General features: G+C 33.8%; 2 protein-coding genes and 1 long non-coding RNA gene across 4 annotated transcripts; 2 read left to right on the forward strand and 1 right to left on the reverse strand.

Annotated features, from left to right (window-relative positions):
- Positions 1 to 1,036: 1,036 nt before the first annotated feature.
- Positions 1,037 to 3,213, reverse strand: LOC111054676 (gamma-secretase subunit Aph-1). The gene has a single exon (XM_022341746.2). It carries the CDS (start codon positions 1,941 to 1,943, stop codon positions 1,167 to 1,169), a length of 777 nt encoding a protein of 258 aa, XP_022197438.2. The 5' UTR covers positions 1,944 to 3,213; the 3' UTR covers positions 1,037 to 1,166.
- A 696-nt stretch (positions 3,214 to 3,909) lies between these two features.
- LOC120354236 (small ubiquitin-related modifier-like) lies at positions 3,910 to 15,039 on the forward strand. 2 transcript variants are annotated; one of them, XM_039441069.1, is made up of 4 exons: positions 3,910 to 4,178; positions 4,494 to 4,574; positions 10,491 to 10,568; positions 13,627 to 14,131. In XM_039441069.1, the coding sequence occupies exons 1-4, from the start codon at positions 4,176 to 4,178 to the stop codon at positions 13,852 to 13,854; spliced, it is 390 nt and encodes a 129-aa protein (XP_039297003.1). In that variant the 5' UTR covers positions 3,910 to 4,175; the 3' UTR covers positions 13,855 to 14,131. The 2 variants fall into 2 exon arrangements, with proteins under 2 accessions (XP_039297003.1, XP_039297001.1); XM_039441067.1 differs by having other exon boundaries at positions 3,923 to 4,400; positions 13,627 to 15,039.
- Positions 15,040 to 16,638: 1,599 nt separating this feature from the next.
- Positions 16,639 to 17,729, forward strand: LOC120354239. The gene is made up of 2 exons (XR_005572925.1): positions 16,639 to 17,023; positions 17,157 to 17,729. It is a non-coding gene; the product is annotated as an uncharacterized LOC120354239 (long non-coding RNA).
- Positions 17,730 to 20,272: the final 2,543 nt, after the last annotated feature.

The following is a 20,272-nucleotide window of genomic DNA, read 5'->3' on the forward strand; positions in this document are numbered from 1 at the left end:
TGTAGGGGGATGACGAATTGATCATTTTTTACAAGAATTAACAATAATTATTATTGATATTAGATCAGATATAGGGGGATGACTTGAATCACAGCTATCTACTATAGAAGGCGGTGGTAACAGAGAATCGGCAACTCTGTAGTTCTATCATTTTCACTGACTTTATAGCGTGAATCTCATTAAATATACCTTGATTACAAACAAAAATATCAAAACACTCACTACACAAATTTAGCCCAGAACGCTCACAAATTTAATATCATTTACATTACTATCAAGTAATAGAGTACCCCTGGGCTCCACCGTTTCCCTTTCTCAAATTTACCCCCCCGAAACGGTCCCAATTCTCACATTACGGCTGTCCGGTACTCCTTTTTATATTTATTTAAATTGGATAATCTTTTTCAATATACTTGTTAAGATCATTATAAGAGTGAGAAAAAGTGGCAAATGAAATTTTTAAGTGGTCCAATAAGCGAGTTATGGGTTGTTGAAGTGTTAAACTCTGTTTTCTTTCCAGATCATAAACTGTTTCAAATTTTCCATGGAGTTTTTTTTTTAATACATTCAGTATATCATTGGATTTGTTCTAATATGCGGTTTTCGCGATTAATGTTAAAATAAACAAGTTATCGAATTTACAAAAAATGTTACTTTTTATTTATGAACGATATGGGGAATAAAATGTGATTATCCAATTTAAATAATAAAAAAGTGTACAGAATAGCCCAAACGCTCACAATTTTTACATTAATATCAAATAACGGAGTACCCCAACACTCAACCGCCACTCACAATCTCACTCTCTCTCTCTCGAATTTACCCAAAAACTCTCACAATTTTTACATTAATATCAAGTAACGCAGTACTCCGGGACTCCCCAACACGTCTCCCCACAAATTTCATCCCAAAACGCACACAATTTTTACATTAATATCAAGTAGCAGAGTACTCCAGGGCTCCAACGATTCTTTTTCTCAAATTTACCCCAAAACTCTCACAATTTTTTACAAGAATATCAAGTAAAAAACTCCAAACTCTCTCCCCACAAATTTAATATCATCCCAAAATACACACAATTTTTACAATTATATCAATAATTAATGGAGTACCCCGGGGCTCCTCCACGAATCTCATCCCAAACCGCACTCAATCTACACCAAAAATCAAGTAACGGAGGTAGTAGGCGACGATGAACCTCGCCGCTCCTCCGCACCTCTCCCACAAACCAACCCACTTTTACACCGGTTCAATGTACCGCCACAAATTCTGAACGCCATGTACCCAGAACACACCATTACGAGCACTGTCGGTATCACTGACGAGAAATACAACATTTTCGCGTTGAACAGAGTCACTGATGAAACTAGCACATGGCTTCCCAAAACCCACCCAATATGGATGTAGTTTTTGGTGTCAACTGCGTTGAAGAAGATGACCCCCCAGAACGTGTGCAATAGTACGAAACAACAAGTCAAGATGGCGGAGATCACTGTGAACAAACTTGAGGATCCTTTCAGTCCCATGGTAGCAGGTCCTGAGATGTCGGCTAGTACGTTCACCAATGCAAAGGCTCCACTCATTGTTCCAAAACCCAACCCGGCCACATACGCTAACACGTGTTTGTTATTAGTTATCTCTATATTAGTATCAGGAACGGTTACTTTCTTCAATCCAGCCTCAGCTTTACGTAGTAATCTGTATATCAAGTACCGGAAAAACTCTTGGAATAGAACTGATAGAATCACACCGAATATTAGAGTGTTTTTGAGTGGAAGTATGAACCAGATGATGGATGACAGTAGAAGGGATACTAGCCAGAAAAAAGCGGCAGCAATTAGGATGATGATTCGTATGGGGTCCTGCATAATGGTGAAGACAAACATGGCAAGGAGGGGTCCATAGGCGATGCAGGTACAACCGACGAATTCGGAGAAGGTCATGTTTGGTGGCTTTTGGAAGATAAATTCAAAGTTAGTCCAGAAATTTGATAGGTTTCAAAGTTGGTCTGAGAACTGAAGTTTTTGTCCTTGTTTTCTGAATGATGATTCAAAAAATTTGATAGGTTTCAAAGTTGTTCTGAGAACTGTAGTTTTTGTCTTTGTTTTCTGAATTATGTATGATTCAAAAAATTTGATAGGTTTCAAAGTTGGTCTGAGAACTGTAGTTTTTTGAATGCTGATTCAAGAATTGTAAATATTTTTGTGTCTTTTTGAATGAAAATTGAAGATTTGCCCGATGATTCGAAGTTTGTCTGGGAATTTGTTGGCAGTTTTTTTTTTTTGACGATATTCCAAAGTTGTCCGGGAATTTGATGGGTGGTTTTTGAATGGAGCTTCAAAGTTTGTCCGGAGATTTAGGTGGTTTTTGAACGAAGATTGAAGTTTAGTCCAAAAACTTGGAGGATTTCAAAGTTTGTATGTAAATTTAAGTTTTTGTCGTGGCTTTTTGTTAAAAACTGAGGGTTGTCCGAAGATTTGATGTATGATTTTCTATTGAAAATCGAAGTTGGATTGAGAAATGGTTGGGTTAAGTAGTTTTTGAACGATAATTGAAGATTGTCCAGAAATTTGAGGGTAATTTTTGAACGACAATTCAAGTTTTGTCTCGAAATCTGAGGATGATTGAAGTGTTGTCGAAAAATTTTAGGTTATGTCGTTTTTCTTCAAAGTTTTGTACCCAAATTTGTCGTTTTAGCACATGGAAATAGTTCTTGCAAAGATATTATTACCTACTACAGTTTATGCAGATTGATGTGGTTTTTGAAGAGTTCTAATCTCCACTCACAAAATTTAGGTTAGAAATTACGTTTCAATTCACAAAATATAGCCATCTATATCTTGCTATTTACTGTTTCAGCTGCAATGTGAGTTGTGATTTAACTGGAGATAAATAAAAGTTCATTATTTCTGGCATGGCTTGGAAACTATTGATTGTTTTTCCTTGTAGTTTATCACAATAGACTTATGACTAATTTCACCAAACCTAGCCTAATCTATTTAGCTGCCGACTGTATTCTCTGTATAAGAACTAACTTACAAAAGTTGAAAAGAACTTTCTACACTTACAAACAAACTTCACTTTCAAATAGTGAGGGATTCACTGAAACTGCACACTTTACGTCAATATTGAATATAATTAAATTAGATTTCATTTTTTAATAATATGAAGATAGCAACTTCCATGTTTTCATTTACTCAATGAAATCGTGAAATTACGATTTACGACAGATGAACAGATGTTTGAGTAGTACCAACTGTTGAAGTTGAAAAAATATTGCAGTTCTTAATATTTTATTTAGTTTTTGAGTTTTATGATATGAATAAGTTATGTTATTAGATAAATAAATGAAATAGTATCAACAGTATAAGAAATAAAAAAAACTGACTTTGAAACAGATGAAAAGTTGGTAGTAGGCGAATGAAATTGTAGTACCAACATTACAGAAAAGTAACTGATAACTTGCCGGTAATCAGAAAACTTTTACCAGTCTTTCCAAGTTTTGATGAATTAGATGACAGAAAAAATTATTAGATTATTTGTATTATATATTTTATCTGGAAGAATATCAATTTGAACAATTTTGAATTGCTGGTAGAAGGTTAAACATAATAATTAACATGGGTTGGGAGAGAAAAATTGAATGCACCTACAAATTTGATAGGTGTTGGAGTAATTCGTATTATTTATTACACAATCTTTACTCATCAGAATCAACCTTAAAAACAAAAATGTGTTTCTTCTGATAAGAATGAACAAGATAATTGTTTTTTTTTAATTTCCTTATCAATTTTACAAAATTGTTCATCTTAATTTCAAAGGAATCAAGGCTATTGACATCTTAAAACCGTTACCAACCCTCGCAAATCAATAGTTGTCAACTATTTGTGATAATTTTATAGAACAGCTAGTACAAACACCCAGAATTCTCCCCTCCATAACCATGGAAACTTAGTTTACAACTGTCAACAAACTGGTTATACTTTTAAATCAAGGAGCCAACTCTTATTTAGTACTTATTTGAAGAACTACCAAGAAATTTCAATTTATTTCACACATTTCCAGTTTAAATTTGATCTTGAATACTAGTAAATCCTTACATAGTTTTGAGTTCTTCTTCATCTTGTTCTTTGTATTCAAAGTACATTTCAAAAACGTTAACCCTGTGTTTTAGAATGGTTAGTACAACTGTCATTCAAATAATCAACTTTCCTAACGTCTTCACAAGTCCGAATTTTTCAGGATAGTTAGTACAGTTTTGTAGTGCTCATGCGGGAAGTAATCCCATTCAATTGGCGCCATATTGAAAACTGTAACTGCTAAAAATATTGACTTCAAGTTGTTTTTGGTTTCGGCTAATTTTATGACCAATAATGGCTGATGCAAATGCGTCTACTTCAGTAAGTATATAACACACAATTTGTACAATAATTAGTGTATTATTTATAATTTTTAAAATGTGAAATTTAATAAACTTATGTTATTTTTTTCAGGAAACACCATCAACCTCAGATAAACCATCTGACTCTGGTGACGCAAATTCAGAATATATAAAATTAAAAGTAGTTGGAAATGTAAGTATTATTTTTTTAAATTTTAAGAATCCAATTCTCCAACCAAATTTCAAGAAATATATGTGTTGTTCTCCAATTACCGATCAATTTGTCTTTAAAACCCAACAAAGTTAACCTAACTTTTCAAGTCATGCTGCTGTTAATTTCCATTTTGAATGAAAATTCAAAGTTAACTCAAGGATTTACTTCAAAATTTGATTATCTGATTTATAACTAATCAATTTTTGAAAGTTTTGTCACAAGTTTATGTCATTTTATTGAAGATTTCGTAGAAATTATCAATCACTTGCATGTTAATTTTGAGGTTAGGTTGTTATTTTTGAAAGTACAATTTATTGATTGGGTATTTCTATTAAAAATACCACGTTTCCATCAATGAAACTTTGCTTTTTTTGGTTTAAATAATTCTTGTTGATGAGAATTTTATTTAAGTCCACTTGCATTTTGAGTTCAGGTTTGGGTGCATTACGTCTATGTTACCATGATTCATAACTCAAATAATAAACCGTTACATGATCATGAATCATCAAATGCAAAAATAACTAAACTACCGTAACTTTCACTTCAAACAGTCATTATTGTCTGACAGAATTGAGTAAATATCACTAAAATTCTCATTTTAATTTGTAATAGGCCTGAAAACTCTTTGAGAATTTTACATTCTGACTACAAATTTCTTTTAAATTTAGTTTACTATAATGAGGTTTATGTTATTATGACAGTGAAGAAAGATAGGAAAACAATGTAGCCGATCCTCTGTCTTGTCAATGCCTTCTTTAGACGATAGCTGATACAGGTTTATTGATGTAATATTAACTGTTCATTCTCGTTCAAAATAATCAATTATATTTTATTAAGCAAGAAATTAGATTTTTCAATAATCTCATAATCAATTTACATAGCTCAATTAAGATTAAATATAGATTCTACATTGTTGAAAGACGATCTGGCAACAGTGCAAAACGAGAAAAACATAGCGCTATCAGCTTTGTTGAATAATAGACAAGGATAGCAATGCCCTTGCTAATTAAACACTGCCATTATAACGTGGACATTTCTATAATATTGAAATTACGAGTCTGCGAATTTAGGACAGACTGTCTCTTTGATAACTCCCAAAATAAAATCAGGAGTCAGCTAAGTCACTACATTTTTTTCTTCTCCACTTTCAATGTTATCTCATCAAAAAGGACGGTGTAAGTGCACGTCCAGTGCCAACATACCTGTCATTAAATTTTTGGTTGGGATCGATTTAATATGTTATTTTGAGCACAAAATCAAAAAAATTAAACGGTGGCCACTATTGTTTTTAAAATAAACTAAGTTCAAAGTGAAAGTAGCACAATCTTACATGCATTTAACCTATGAGTAACAGTCATTTTGATTATTGAAATCATCAAATTATGATATTCCTAATCTGAGTTTTCCTAACCCAAAGCTTTTCCTAACCTAAGCTTTCCTAACCTAAAGCTTTTCCTAACCTTAGCTACTTATAGGTTAAATGCATGTCAAGTTGTGCTACTTTGAACTTAGTTTATTTTTAAAACAATAGTGACCGCCGTTTTAATTTTTGTGCTCAAAATAACATACTAAATCGATCCTAACCAAAACTTTTATGACAGGTATGTTGGCACTGGACGTGCACTTTAGCCAAAAGGACAAAGGAGTGAGTCAATTTCGTTGGCCAATCTCAATCTGTATAATGCTTCAAACAATATGTGTTTAAAATTGAAGATGATTGTTTGAAGTTATACATTATACCTTCTTCTTCTTCATCCTTTACCCACACTTGTAGGATCAATAGCATTATCATACAAACATTAAAAGTTGAAAGCAATCTATAATATCTATAGGCTACTATAATAAAGGAAATAACTGGCTTATACACGTAGGGGATAGGAAATTCACGAATGACGCATCATCCCGTCTCAACTACTCAACTCATTAACTTGATATTTTGCATATGGATTCTCAATACACCGAGGATGGTTACAGGCCTTTTTGAATTCTTCAGGATTTCAGTAGGTCAAGTTTTCAGTTTGTCAAGTTTTTAATTAGACCCTTGTAGAACAAGAGTTACCTGCTACTCGAATAAAATCGGCGAACAAACCCACAAACTAATAACAATTCAAGGCTCTAGTCTTCAGTAAGAACTCACTACGCTCGTTCAACAAATGTATAAAACTTGAAAAATTGATAAGTTTAATAATATTGTGATACATAATTTAATTATACTGATGTCCACGTTATAATGGCAGTGTATGATTAGCAATTGTATTGCTATCCTTGTCTATCATTCCACAAAGCAGATAGTGCTATCTTTTCTCACTCTGCTCTGTTGCCGGATTGTCTTTTAACAATGTAGAATTAATTATTAATAAACAAAAAATTATGAAATTATTGAAATAGTTATTTGTGCAACTAGTGCGCAAAGTGACAGTTTGCTGCACCGAAAGAAACGTTTACGCCCGAGCCGTAGGTGAGGGCGGAATGGTTTCTTGAGTGCAGCAGAGGAACTTTGCGCACGTATTTTACATTAAGTTTTTTCTACAGTTACCATTGAATATGAAAAGTGGGTAATTATGGGTAAAATTGCCTGAAATCCATCAAATGTAAATCTGTGTAATTTTATTATTAATAAATAAAATAGAATGTAGTATGATTGTGTGTTTGAATGGCTGTGTGCTGTCAACTGCTGTCATCCACCCCATTAAGATTCTATAACGTGCACCAGTCACAGTTACCAACTTAATTTTGATTTTGCTGCACTGGTGCTCCATAATAACCTACTAACTATTTTGCGTTGCCATGTTGCAAATCTGGAGTGCAGGAAAAACTTTTCCCGCACTAGAGCGGAAAAGTGATTCTTTGCGTTCTGTAATCAGTGCAGCAATGGCCACTTTTCAACGTAACTGTAGGAAATATATAATTTCTTGCTTAATAAAATATAATTATCCTATTATATTAAGCGAGCAATTTATGTATTTATAAATCTGGTTATTTTTATATCTGGTTATTTATGTTTAACGGATCTCGAAAACGGCTCTAACGATTTTCACGAAATTTGGAACATAGTAGGTTTATGATATAAAGTTTCGATTGCACTAGGTCTCATCCTTGAGAAAACTCGTTGAACGACAATAAAAGGATAATTCATCCTTGGCTGAAACAGCTGTGGATAGTAAAAAAGTGAGTGAGCGAGTGAGTATGTGAAAAATCAAAATATCGCATCCCCGAAATTCATAAGATGACAATCATATAGCCAGCTGTGAAATACAAACACGGTCATTTTAGAGAATTGTGTTCTGTTTTATCAATAAATAAAAATAACGAGCGAAGCTGGGTGCCTCGATATTCAATCATTTAAAAGCTCAAAGTTTCTATGGCTATTACCCTCTTTAATAGAAGAAAAATTTATAAATTAATTGCAAAATAATTTAATTTTTATCAAGAAAATTAACTTTGATTAAAGTTAAAATTTTTATCACCGAAACTCGGTGCCCCAATATTTTTTTTTAAACGAGAATGAACAATTAATATTACATCAATGAACCTGTATCAGCTACCGTCTATAGAAGGCATTGACAAGACAGAGGATCGGCAACGTTATTGTCCTATCTTTCTCCACTGCCATTATAACGTAGTCCTCACTATATCAATATACCATTCGGTACTAACCTGTCTATACTCCTTGAAAATGATATATAATATATATATCCAGTGACCTGACTGGCTCAGGTCTGGTGTCAGAGTTTTCAGGTCGCACCTGATCAATTCAGGGCCTCACATACGTTTTCACCAATGTAGTTGAGCAGCCAGGACCGACGACTCGACGTGTCCATCCGTAACAGTAGTCTTTATTTCAATAGAGTCATGTAGACAGTATGAAATAATCTAAAACAAAGAAAGTCGCAAGATGTTTGAAGATAAAAATATATTTAATGTATAAAAATAGATAGATATTAAATGGATAAAAATTGAAATATTCTATGAAATTCTTTGATATTATATTGTGAGGTCCACGTTATAATGATAGTATTCTATTAACATTGGTGTTGCTATCCTTGTTTATCATTCCACAAAGCAGATATAAAATCATAGTGTTGTGTATCAAGTTGAGATGATACTGTATCATATTGTAGTTGTTCTTGTTCTATAGTGAGGTCCACATTATAATGGCAGTATTTGATTAACATTGGTGTTGCTATCCTTGTCTATCTGCAGATAAAGCAGATAGCGCTATCATCCTCTATCACCTCCGCACTGCTCCCAGATCGTTTTTCAAACTATGAATATAATAAATTAACAAAATATGTAGTAATTTTAATCATGAGAGTTTAATATTCGATCATTGAAAAGTATGTGTTCTTGAAGAATAAAATGTGATTGATTATTTTGGACGATCTGGAAGCAGTGCGAAGGTGGTAGAGGATAGCACCATGTGGTTGTCGAATGATAGACAAGGATAGCAACACCAATGTTGATCAAATACTGCCATTATAACGTGGACCTCACTTTAGAACAAGAACAACCACAACATGATACAGTATCACCACAATATGATACAGTATCATCTCAACTTGATACACAACACTATGTTTTGATACATTCGCTATCCGCTTTGTTGATTGATAGACAAGCATAGCAACACCAATGTTAATAAAATACTGCCATTATAACGTGGACCTCACTATAGAATAAAAACAACCACAACACGATACAGTATCAACACAATATGATACAGTATCATCTCAACTTGATACACAACACTATGATTTGATGCATTCGCTATCAGCTTTGTGGAATGATAGACAAGGATAGCAACACCAATGTTAATCAAATACTGCCATTATAACGTAGAGCTCACTATAGAACAAGAACAGCCACAACATGATACAGTATCAACACAATATGATACAGTATCATCTCAACTTGATAAACAACACTATGATTTGATACATTCGCTATCAGCTTTGTGGAATGATATACAAGGATAGCAACACCAATGTTAATTAAATACTGCCATTATAACGTGGACCTCACTATAGAACAAGAACAACCACAACATGATACAGTATCAACACAATATGATACAGTATCATCTCAACTTGATACACATCACTATGATTTGATACATTCGCTATCTGCTTTGTGGAATGATAGACAAGGATAGAAACACCAATGTTAATCAAACACTGCCATTATAACGTGGACCTAACTATAGAACAAGAACAACCACAACATGATACAGTATCAACACAATATGATACAGTATCATCTCAACTTGATACACAACACTATGATTTGATACATTTGCTATCAGCTTTGTGGAATGATAGACAAGGATAGAAACACCAATGTTAATCAAACACTGCCATTATAACGTGGACCTAACTATAGGTGTGAGAAGACCTTATTGGCGACAGTAATCTACTCTAGAAAATGGTAGGCCATAGTGGAGTAGGTCAATTTCCACACAGAATACACTTAACATGTAGAGGACACTTTATAAGAAATTTTTATTGTAACTAACTATTATATTTAATTGAAATGTATCTAATATTTTCTTTAATTGATGTAGTCGTTTTCGTGGAATGATAGACAAGGATAGCAACACCAATGCTAATCAAATACTGCCATTATAACGTGGACCTCACTATAGAACAAGAACAACCTCAACATGATACAGTATCAACACAACATGATACATTATCACTACAATATAGTGCAGTATCATCTAAATTTCATCTGATATAATCATCTTCAATATCATCTGATTTTTCAAAAGTTTTTTTTGGGGGAAATAAACATTTATTTTTTTATTTAGTTTGCAATGAATCTCACTGTAGTAATAAATTTACAATGACTCAGAACTAGTTTTTTTATTTATTTCAAACTTGTATTATTTGTTTTCAGGACTCCAACGAAATACATTTCAGAGTGAAGATGACTACGCAAATGGGGAAACTCAAAAAATCATACAGCGATCGAGTGGTGAGTTTTTTCTAAACATAATAATAATTGATTCGAATAATCACTGAAAACTACTATAAATAGAACTTTGGCTCAACTCACACCTTGGCGACTCAGGTGGAGAAGAGACTGGACTCTAGTGGAGAGCATGTGTTTTAAAATGGTGACGTCGCTCAGACTAGAATCGACTGGTCTGAGTGTCACCATTTGGAAACACATGCTCTCCACTAGAGTCCAGTCTCTTCTCCACCTGAGTCGCCCAAGTGTGAGTTGAGTCTAAGGACTTCCACTATTGTAAAAATTGACCGAAGAAGTAAATAGCAAAAGGTAATTCCTTAGAGAAAAGATAGCATGAGAAGATATCTCATGGTAAAGGTCGTTTATGTTGCAAATTTCTCCTCCGATTACTGTCGACTACTGTCTATTATTAGTGTGTTGTTGGGAGTGTAAGAAGGGCACAGTATGAGAGACTACCAGCGTCACATAGCTTCACCAAAAACAACTACTAGGACTATCGGCTTCAGTTAACACTCACATTTGCAACATAGACACCCTATACACTGTCTATTATTAGTGTGTTGTTGGAGTGTAAGAGTGTAAGAAGGGCACAGTATGAGAGACTACCAGCGTCACATAGCTTCACCAAAAACAACTACTAGGACTATCGGCTTCAGTTAACACTCACATTTGCAACATAGACACCCTATACACTGTCTATTATTAGTGTGTTGTTGGGAGTGTAAGAGTGTAAGAAGGGCACAGTATGAGAGACTACCAGCGTCACATAGCTTCACCAAAAACAACTACTAGGACTATCGGCTTCAGTTAACACTCACATTTGCAACATAGACACCCTATACACTGTCTATTATTAGTGTGTTGTTGGGAGTGTAAGAGTGTAAGAAGGGCACAGTATGAGAGACTACCAGCGTCACATAGCTTCACCAAAAACAACTACTAGGACTATCGGCTTCAGTTAACACTCACATTTGCAACATAAACGCCCTATACTATGACATATAACTACAAATGATACAGTATCAACACAATATGATACAGTTTCATCTTAACTTGATACACAACACCATAATTTGATACAAAACTTGCAAACTTTGAATGAATTCAACAAACCATGGCATATCTTCTTATGGTATCTTCTATGTATGATACAACACAATATTATACTATCCGAATTCAATGCGCATTTAATGATACAATATCAACACACATGATACAGTATGATCTCAACTTGATACACAACATCATGATTTGATACATTACTTCAAACTTTGAATGAATTCTACAAACCATGGCATATCTTGTTTTGCTATCTTTTCTCTATTATATAAATCAACAAATATGCAAAGATCATACAATACTATGTTTGATATATTACCAAAATATCTAGAATCTTGAAGTCAACAGTTGATACTTTGACAGTTGATCCCTTAGGCCCGCCGCAAAGTAGACCCACGCTAATCCACGAAAAACAACCCACGCTGTGGGATGTTTTGTAAACCATTGCTATAGTGAGGTCCACGTTATAATGACAGTGGATGACGATAGAAGAATAGCGATGCCGATTCTCTGCATTAATTAATCATATTTCTACACTGTCAAAAACATAATTGGCAACGTTGTGGACCAAGAAAAGGATAGTACTACCGGCTTAGTCGAATGATAGACAAGGATAGTAAAACCAAAGTTGATCAAATACTGTCATTATAACGTGGACCTCACTATAGGCTTCTCCAGACATCTGTAATGCATGCAATGAATAATCAACTTGTCAGCTGATTGATTATGAATAATTCTATAGCAATGCTTTACAAAACATCCCACGGTGTGGGTTGCTTTTCGTGGAGTCTACTTTGCGGCGGGCCTTGGAATCATCCCAATTCAATGCGCATTTCAACCGAATATCAACCAATAATTTAAAAAATATACTTTGTGAAAATGATAGGACTGAAAATTTTGTGAAATGAACAACTACAAGACTTGACCTATTTCGGACTATGTGTAACCTTATCTAAATTTGGGAGAGGAATAGTACAAGGTTTCCTTATTTTTTCTATCCCTATCATTTTGATGATGTACCGTACTTATTGTATTCGAATCAATTAAAGAATTAAAATCAATAAATGTTGTGAAGTGAACAACTACAAGACTTGACCTATTTCGGGCTATGTGTAACCTTATCTGAATTGGGAGAGGAATAGCACAAGGCTACCTTTTTTCTCTCCCCATCACTTTGATGATGTACCGTATCGTTTTGTATGAATCAATAAAAGAATATTTTTCAGATTCCACTTTCTAATCTGATCAGAAAGGTTTAAGAATGCAATAAAAGCTAAATTGATCGATGCATCTCCGTACAGTTTTGAGGAAAGCTTCAACTGTTGGCGCGTGTAAACATTTTTTTGCAAGCATATTCTTAACTCGTTTGTATGTTCTAATTTTCTTCTTATTCTCTCTTTATTATTACTTTTTTTGAGTACTGTACTCAATATTTTTGTCGTGTCATATACTACCAAGCTTTGCTTCATTCTGTAGTGTTATACTAATAGTTCTGTGAACAGTAGACCTCACGCAGTATTCTCATCCACAAGTACCTGATTGAAACTATAGACCTTATGGAAATACAGCAATAGACTGGCTTCTCCATACATCTGTGTAGTCACTTGTCAGCTGATTTATGATGAATAATTCTATAGTCTGACTTTTACTCTAATATTGGCGTATGAACGAGGCTCCTTTTTCCTTTTATATCATCCTTGAAATGCAAAATTTCCAAAAACCTTGTATATACGTTGACGCGCAATTAAAAAAGGAACATACCTGTCAAATTTCATGAAAATCTATTACCGCGCTTCGCCGTAAATGCGCAACATATAAACATTTAAACATTAAGAGAAATGCCAAACCGTCGACTTGGATCTTAGACCTCACTTCGCTCGGTCAATTACTTTTTTTGAGTACTGTACTCAATATTTTTGTCGTGTCATATACTACCAAGCTTTCCTTAATTCTGTAGTGTTATATGACGAAAATTAAACTAAACTAAACTCTAATTTTGCAGGCGGTCCCAGCATCTTCACTAAGGTTCCTGTTTGATGGGAGGCGTATCAGTGATGAAGACACGCCCAAGCAATTAGAAATGACTAATGACGACATCATAGAAGTTTACCAGGAGCAGACTGGTGGAGAACTAGATGGACTGACAAACGTTCAGCTACGAGAACATCCAGATATCCCAGAGCAGACTGGACATCCAAACTCACCACTCGTCACGCTCAGGCCGTGTTGATGGTGGATGGGTGACCGTTGGTGGAAGGACTTGATAATTATTGTGTTTGGGGCGAAGGACTTGAAATTTTTAGTTGAGAAAGAAGCTGTGGAGTTCCGCAGGGCTGTATTTGTGGAGGACTCTTGTAAACTTAGTTTTGATCTAAATTGTGTTGTAAAATTTGTATAGTATAGATGCAAAATCATACGAGGGTGAGTCAGTTATTATCCGTATTTCTGTTCATGTTGGTAGCACTGTTTGGCTCAACTCACAATAAATTGACAAATTGTTAACTGAAGCCGATAGATCTAGTAGTTGTTTTTGGTGAAGCTATGTGACGCTGGTCGTCTCTCATACTGTGCCCTTCTTACACTCTTACACTCCCAACAACACACTAATAATAGACAGTGTATAGGGTGTCTATGTTGCAAATGTGAGTGTTAACTGAAGCCGATAGTCCTAGTAGTTGTTTTTGGTGAAGCTATGTGACGCTGGTCGTCTCTCATACTGTGCCCTTCTTACACTCTTACACTCCCAACAACACACTAATAATAGACAGTGTATAGGGTGTCTATGTTGCAAATGTGAGTGTTAACTGAAGCCGATAGTCCTAGTAGTTGTTTTTGGTGAAGCTATGTGACGCTGGTAGTCTCTCATACTGTGCCCTTCTTACACTCTTAGGCTCAACTTACACTTAGGTGACTCAGGTGGAGAAGAGACTGTACTCTAGTGGAGAGCATGTGTTTCCAAATGGTGACACTCAGACCAGTCGATTCTAGTCTCCGCGTCGTCACCATTTGGAAACACATGCACTCCACTAGAGTCCAGTCTCTTCTCCACCTGAGTCGCGTAAGTGTGAGTTGAGTCTAACTGCGATAATTGACAGCTTGCTAGTGATGATGGAATTGAAATAGCTGTTTCAAACTAGCCCAGTTGTAAACACTAATGAAATATACCTACATTGCGGATAATAATTGATTCAAGCTACGTTTACACCAAACTTAATCTTTATAGATTCTATTAGATTGAACGGAACTTGACAAAAACATATGTTCATTATGTGTATGATAAGTTATGTTCAATCTAATAGAATCTATAAGGATTATGTTATTAACATTTTGTTTATAACTTTGATGTAAACACAGCTTTACCCTCGTAGATTATACAGTAGCATCGGTTAAATACAAAGATTTTTACAAACATTGATTCGGGTTTTCTGTTTATAATATTTATTAATACAATTATTACAAATCATATAAATGGGAGATAGAAACAGGCTCAGCCCAAAACTGCTCTCCTCCTAAATTTTATAAATTTATTAATATTCCTTCTATCATTTATTGATGATAATAAATTATTACAAATTCAGTAAAAACGTTTCAGTAGCCTAGTGTAACTGCTAAATTGTCTTATCATTTCTATGATAACATTTATCCATAGACAATAGATACAATACAGGTAAAAACAACAGGCATTCGCCCAAAACTGCTTTAAACCTTAGTTTGGAATACACAGTCTAGAGGTTATGTAAATGATAACTTAATTCACACACTATTTTGGGCAAATTTTTATTGTTGAACATACATTACCATAATCATACATATTACAGAAATGTGTAACAGCATAGGCACCTCTAATACAAGACCCCGGCCTACGATATTGCAACGTCACTGTGTAGGCCTAGAATCGAATACATGATTGGTGAAAAAGATTTAAAAAAATACCAGCTGATCTTTTTCACCAATCATGTATTAGATTCTAGGCCTACAACACTGCGACGTTGCAATATAGTAGGCCGGGGCCTTTTATTAGAGGTGCCTATGCTGTTACACATTTCTTCTTTGGAAGGAATGGTTGTATTTTCGAAAAAATAGTGTATCTTCCTCTAAAATTGCATGTTTTCAAAGCTAGTTTGCAAAATATTTTGATTTGGAGGAGAAACATCAGACTTAACATCGATGATTGGAAGAATAATATTTAAGGAAATATATAATCGTTTATATATACATCGTTTGAAATTTCAAGTTTTTTTGTCAGATTTTCACATTAAGAGTTTTTCTCTCAAATTTTTTAATCGCCAATTATTATTTATTGTTTAATGACTAATCTATTAGTTAGACAACAGTTAACTATCAGAACACTCCAACAGTTAGACCTAAACACCGATTAGTCAAGACAAGACTAGTCACGTTTAGTCACAATACTTCACATAGTTGCTTATGAAGACATGTCTAATTGCAATGACTAATCAGTGTGAGTTGCGTCATAAGCAGCTATGTGAAGTATTGTGACTAAACGTGTCTGATCATGTCTTGTCTTGACTAACTGGCCTTATGCCCGCCGCAAAAAGTAGACTCACGCTAATCCACGAAAAGCATCCATGCCGTGGGATGTTTTGTAAACCATTACTATAGAATTATTCATAATCAATCAGCTGACAAGTGGATTATTCATTTGCATACACAGATGTCTAGAGAAGCCTATAGTGAGGTCCACGTTATAATGACAGTATTTGATCAAATTTGGTTTTGCAATCCTTGTCTATTATTCGACAAAGACGGTGGTATTATCCTTTTCTAGGTCCACAACGATGTCAATTATTATCTCTTTTCTGTATAGGGCTACTTGTAATATAAATATAAAGAAAAGGAGTACTGAGATGTTGATTATGTTTTTGACAGTGTTGAAATATAATTAATTAATGCAGAGAATTAGCATCGATATTCTCCTATCTTTTATCCACTGCCATTATAACGTGGACCTCACTATAGCAATTCTCTAGACATCTGTGTATGCAATGAATAAACCACTTGTCAGCTGATTGATTATGAATAATTCTACAGCAATGGTTTACAAAACATCCCAAGGCGTGGGTTGCTTTTCGTGGGTCTACTTTGCGGCAGGCCTAAATCATTACCTGAAGATGAGAGAAATAAGCAAATAATGATCTATTAAGATTACTGTAAAAGTGGAATAATGAAAGATAACTGAACTTTCATGTATCAACACTGTACAATTTCCTATACTGAGATAATTTAGCTCGTATTTATGAATGAATTTCTTTCATAGTTATGAATTAATTGTTACTATTTTTCATTGATTTATTGGGGTTTCAATATAATAATAATATCGAGTAACCTGGTTGACTCAGCTCAGATGTCAGAGTTTTCAGGTCGCACTTGTCATACAGGTCTCAGGTCTCAGTTGTCATACAGAGTGTAGTTGGAGCAATTTTTTGAAACTATATATTGAACAATTTCCTATACTGAGATGATTTATATTTAGCACGTATTTGAATTAATTATTAAAATATTGTCATACAGGTCTCAGGTCTCAGTTTTCATACAGAGTGTAGTTGGAGCAATTTTTTGAAACTATATTGAACAATTTCCTATAATGAGATGATTTATATTTAGCACGTATTTGAATTTATTTCATAGTAATGAATGAACTGTTACTTTCCATTGAACTATTGTTTTTTTTTTGAAATTGTCATACAGTGTGTTTAGTTAAAGCAATTTTTTGAACACGCTTTGAATTTTATTGCTATATTTTCAAATGATTAAATTTCAATCTCCTAGTAATGTCTTCGTTTTTTTTTTTTTGTCTTGATGATGACATTATTTCAGAGCAATTTTTTAAACACGGTTTGATAATTTGTTGCTATGTTTTCAAAAATGATAAATTCCAATCTCATAGTAATGACTTTGTCTTGATGATAACATTATTTCAGAGCAATTTTCTGAACACGATTTGGTATTTTGTTGCTGTATTTTCAAATGATTAAAGTTTAATCGCATAGTATCTTGATGATGGAATTATATTGTAAAGTAAATAGTTGATAATCATGGAATGATGCCTCTAGTTGTAATAAATTTCATATAATTTTTAATCTATAATTTTGTATTATTTCAAACATGTTTACAAAATCAATCCAGTTTTCATTCTATAGTGTACATAAGTTGTATTATTGAAAAATATGGTACATCGGTAGTATTTCTGCTAAAAATTCCTGCTTTCTAATGAATCTATGTTCAAAGTTTGGAAGTTTTGTATCAAATTATGGTGTTGGTATCAAGTTGAGATGATACTTCATCATATTGTGTTGATACAATATCATTTATGGTGATACACCTTGGTAAAGGAGCGTTATGTTGCAAATGTGAGTGTTAACTGAAGCCGATAGTCCTAGTAGTTGTTTTTGGTGAAGCTATGTGACGCTGGTAGTCTCTCATACTGTGCCCTTCTTACACTCTCACACTCCCAACAACACACTTATAATAGACAGTGTATAGGGTGTCTATGTTGCAAATGTGAGTGTTAACTGAAGCCGATAGTCCTAGTAGTTGTTTTTGGTGAAGCTATGTGACGCTGGTAGTCTCTCATACTGTGCCCTTCTTACACTCTCACACTCCCAACAACACACTAATAATAGACAGTGTATAGGGTGTCTATGTTGCAAATGTGAGTGTTAACTAAAGCCGATAGTCCTAGTAGTTGTTTTTGGTGAAGCTATGTGACGCTGGTACGGTAGTCTCTCATACTGTGCCCTTCTTACACTCCCAACAACACACTAATAATAGACTGTAGTCGACAGTAATCGGAGAAGAAAATCACACGGCCAAAACAGTAATAATAGACAACTGTAGACAGTTGTCGACAGTAATCGGCCTGAGTTCACAAAAAATCGTCTCGAAATTTGGAACATTAACGACCTTTTCCGTGGAATATGAATCTACTTATGCTCTATTTTCTCTATGGTTCTGATGATGATTTGAAACAATTCCATTGTTTATTATGGAGGTTTTCATACATAGACAACAAGCATTAGTTTGATATGTGTGAAGAGTCCCATAAGAACTAATAATATTTTAATTTCTGACTAATAGAACAGAAATTCACTAGAAAGCGTGGTTTTTTCGTACCTTATAAAATTGAATCTAATATTATTATAACCTTCTCCTACATATATTAAGTTATGTAAATACAAGGGCCAAGAAAATTCAAATAAATTACATTCAATTCATCTTCATCTTATATAAAATTCGATCACGATCATAACTTATTATTATTGTAATAAAATAATTACTTAGTTTCTGTTACTAGAAGCAACTAGTGTTAAAAATGAATAAATTGATTAATTTCTTGGTCTCAAATATTGTATTGCCTTGTATAATAAAGCAATAATATGCCTATTAAATGCCGTTTCGAATAAATTCGTTTTGTTATTGTTGTGTATTTTCCTATGAAATTATAGCCTAGATTATTTCCAAGAATTTGCAAAATTTGTGGTAATCTAAGAAATGGATAGAGTCCTATGAGCTTGATGAAAAAAGACGTCACCTGTTTTGATACCTGTACTGTTCTATAAATTTTTATTTAAACTATACAAGGATTCATGAAACATCTTTTTATACCTCACCATCGTGCACAGTATTCCTAACTTGTATATTCAAGATAGAAATCGTCTACAACTTGGTAGAACAGGTGAACTGATATGGGGAACAAGTTAAATGGACTGTTTAAAATGTTTCAGATTTCTACAATAATGGTTACAGATATAAGGTTGATAAAAGTTTTCAAACATTATCATTCTTGAAAGAATGGACGAATTGCATTCTTAAATAGTATCACCTGTTGGCCATTCCCCATTAATTTTCATGATTTGTTTTTTGTATCTAAATAAATTTATCAAGCAAATTTAGACCTGCTATCTTTTCAGAAAAAACCTTTCAAAATACTAAATGAAATTAGAATCTTGTCCAAGTAGGTACCTTACATAGTTTGCAACAGACAAAATACCCTATAAATTACCAAAAATATTGGACCCAACACTGTACCTTGTAGAACTGCCTTGACAAATATTTAAATTTATCAAGCCAATTTAAACTTGCTATCTTTTCAAAATACGAAATAAAATAAGATTTTTGACCAAGTACGGTACCCCACATAGTTTGCAACAGACAAAATACCCTATAGATTACCTAAAACATTGGACCCAACACTGTACCTTGTAGAACTCCCTTGACAATTATGTTCTCTTACTTCATTCCTCTGCAATTTTCATTTCCCAACATAAATCATCAAAAAAAGTAATATTTCCTATTCAAAATCCATCTTATTCAACTGGGATTTTCAACCAAAACTGCAAGAAATCTCATCAGTTTTGAATCAAAAGCTTTAGAAAAGTCAACAAATTCTATCGCAGATATCTTACATACAAATCAAGCCAAATCCTAGAATAAATCTTGTAATTTATTGCTTTTTAAGAACAGATTTAGGTTGAAAAACATGTTAATTCTCCTAACAATAAAATTCTTAATCTTTGGCGCATATTTTAGTATAAAATTTCACCACCAGGTAGCATTACCATCCTCGTTTTAAAACTTCCGTTGTTGGCTATTCTGTTTAGGATTGGGATTTGCTGTTGGTGTTCGTG

Source organism: Nilaparvata lugens, chromosome 14 (genome assembly GCF_014356525.2).
Source record: "Nilaparvata lugens isolate BPH chromosome 14, ASM1435652v1, whole genome shotgun sequence".
Taxonomy (NCBI): domain Eukaryota; kingdom Metazoa; phylum Arthropoda; class Insecta; order Hemiptera; family Delphacidae; genus Nilaparvata; species Nilaparvata lugens.

Coding starts and splice junctions, on each gene's coding strand:
- LOC111054676 (XM_022341746.2), bottom strand. CDS start 1,943: ATGACCTTCTCCGAATTCGTCGGTTGTACCTGCATCGCCTATGGACCC.
- LOC120354236 (XM_039441067.1), top strand. CDS start 4,374: ATGGCTGATGCAAATGCGTCTACTTCA. Junction 4,401..4,493: donor ATGCAAATGCGTCTACTTCA/GTAAGTATATAA, acceptor TATTTTTTTCAG/GAAACACCATCAACCTCAGA. Junction 10,569..13,626: donor AATCATACAGCGATCGAGTG/GTGAGTTTTTTC, acceptor CTAATTTTGCAG/GCGGTCCCAGCATCTTCACT.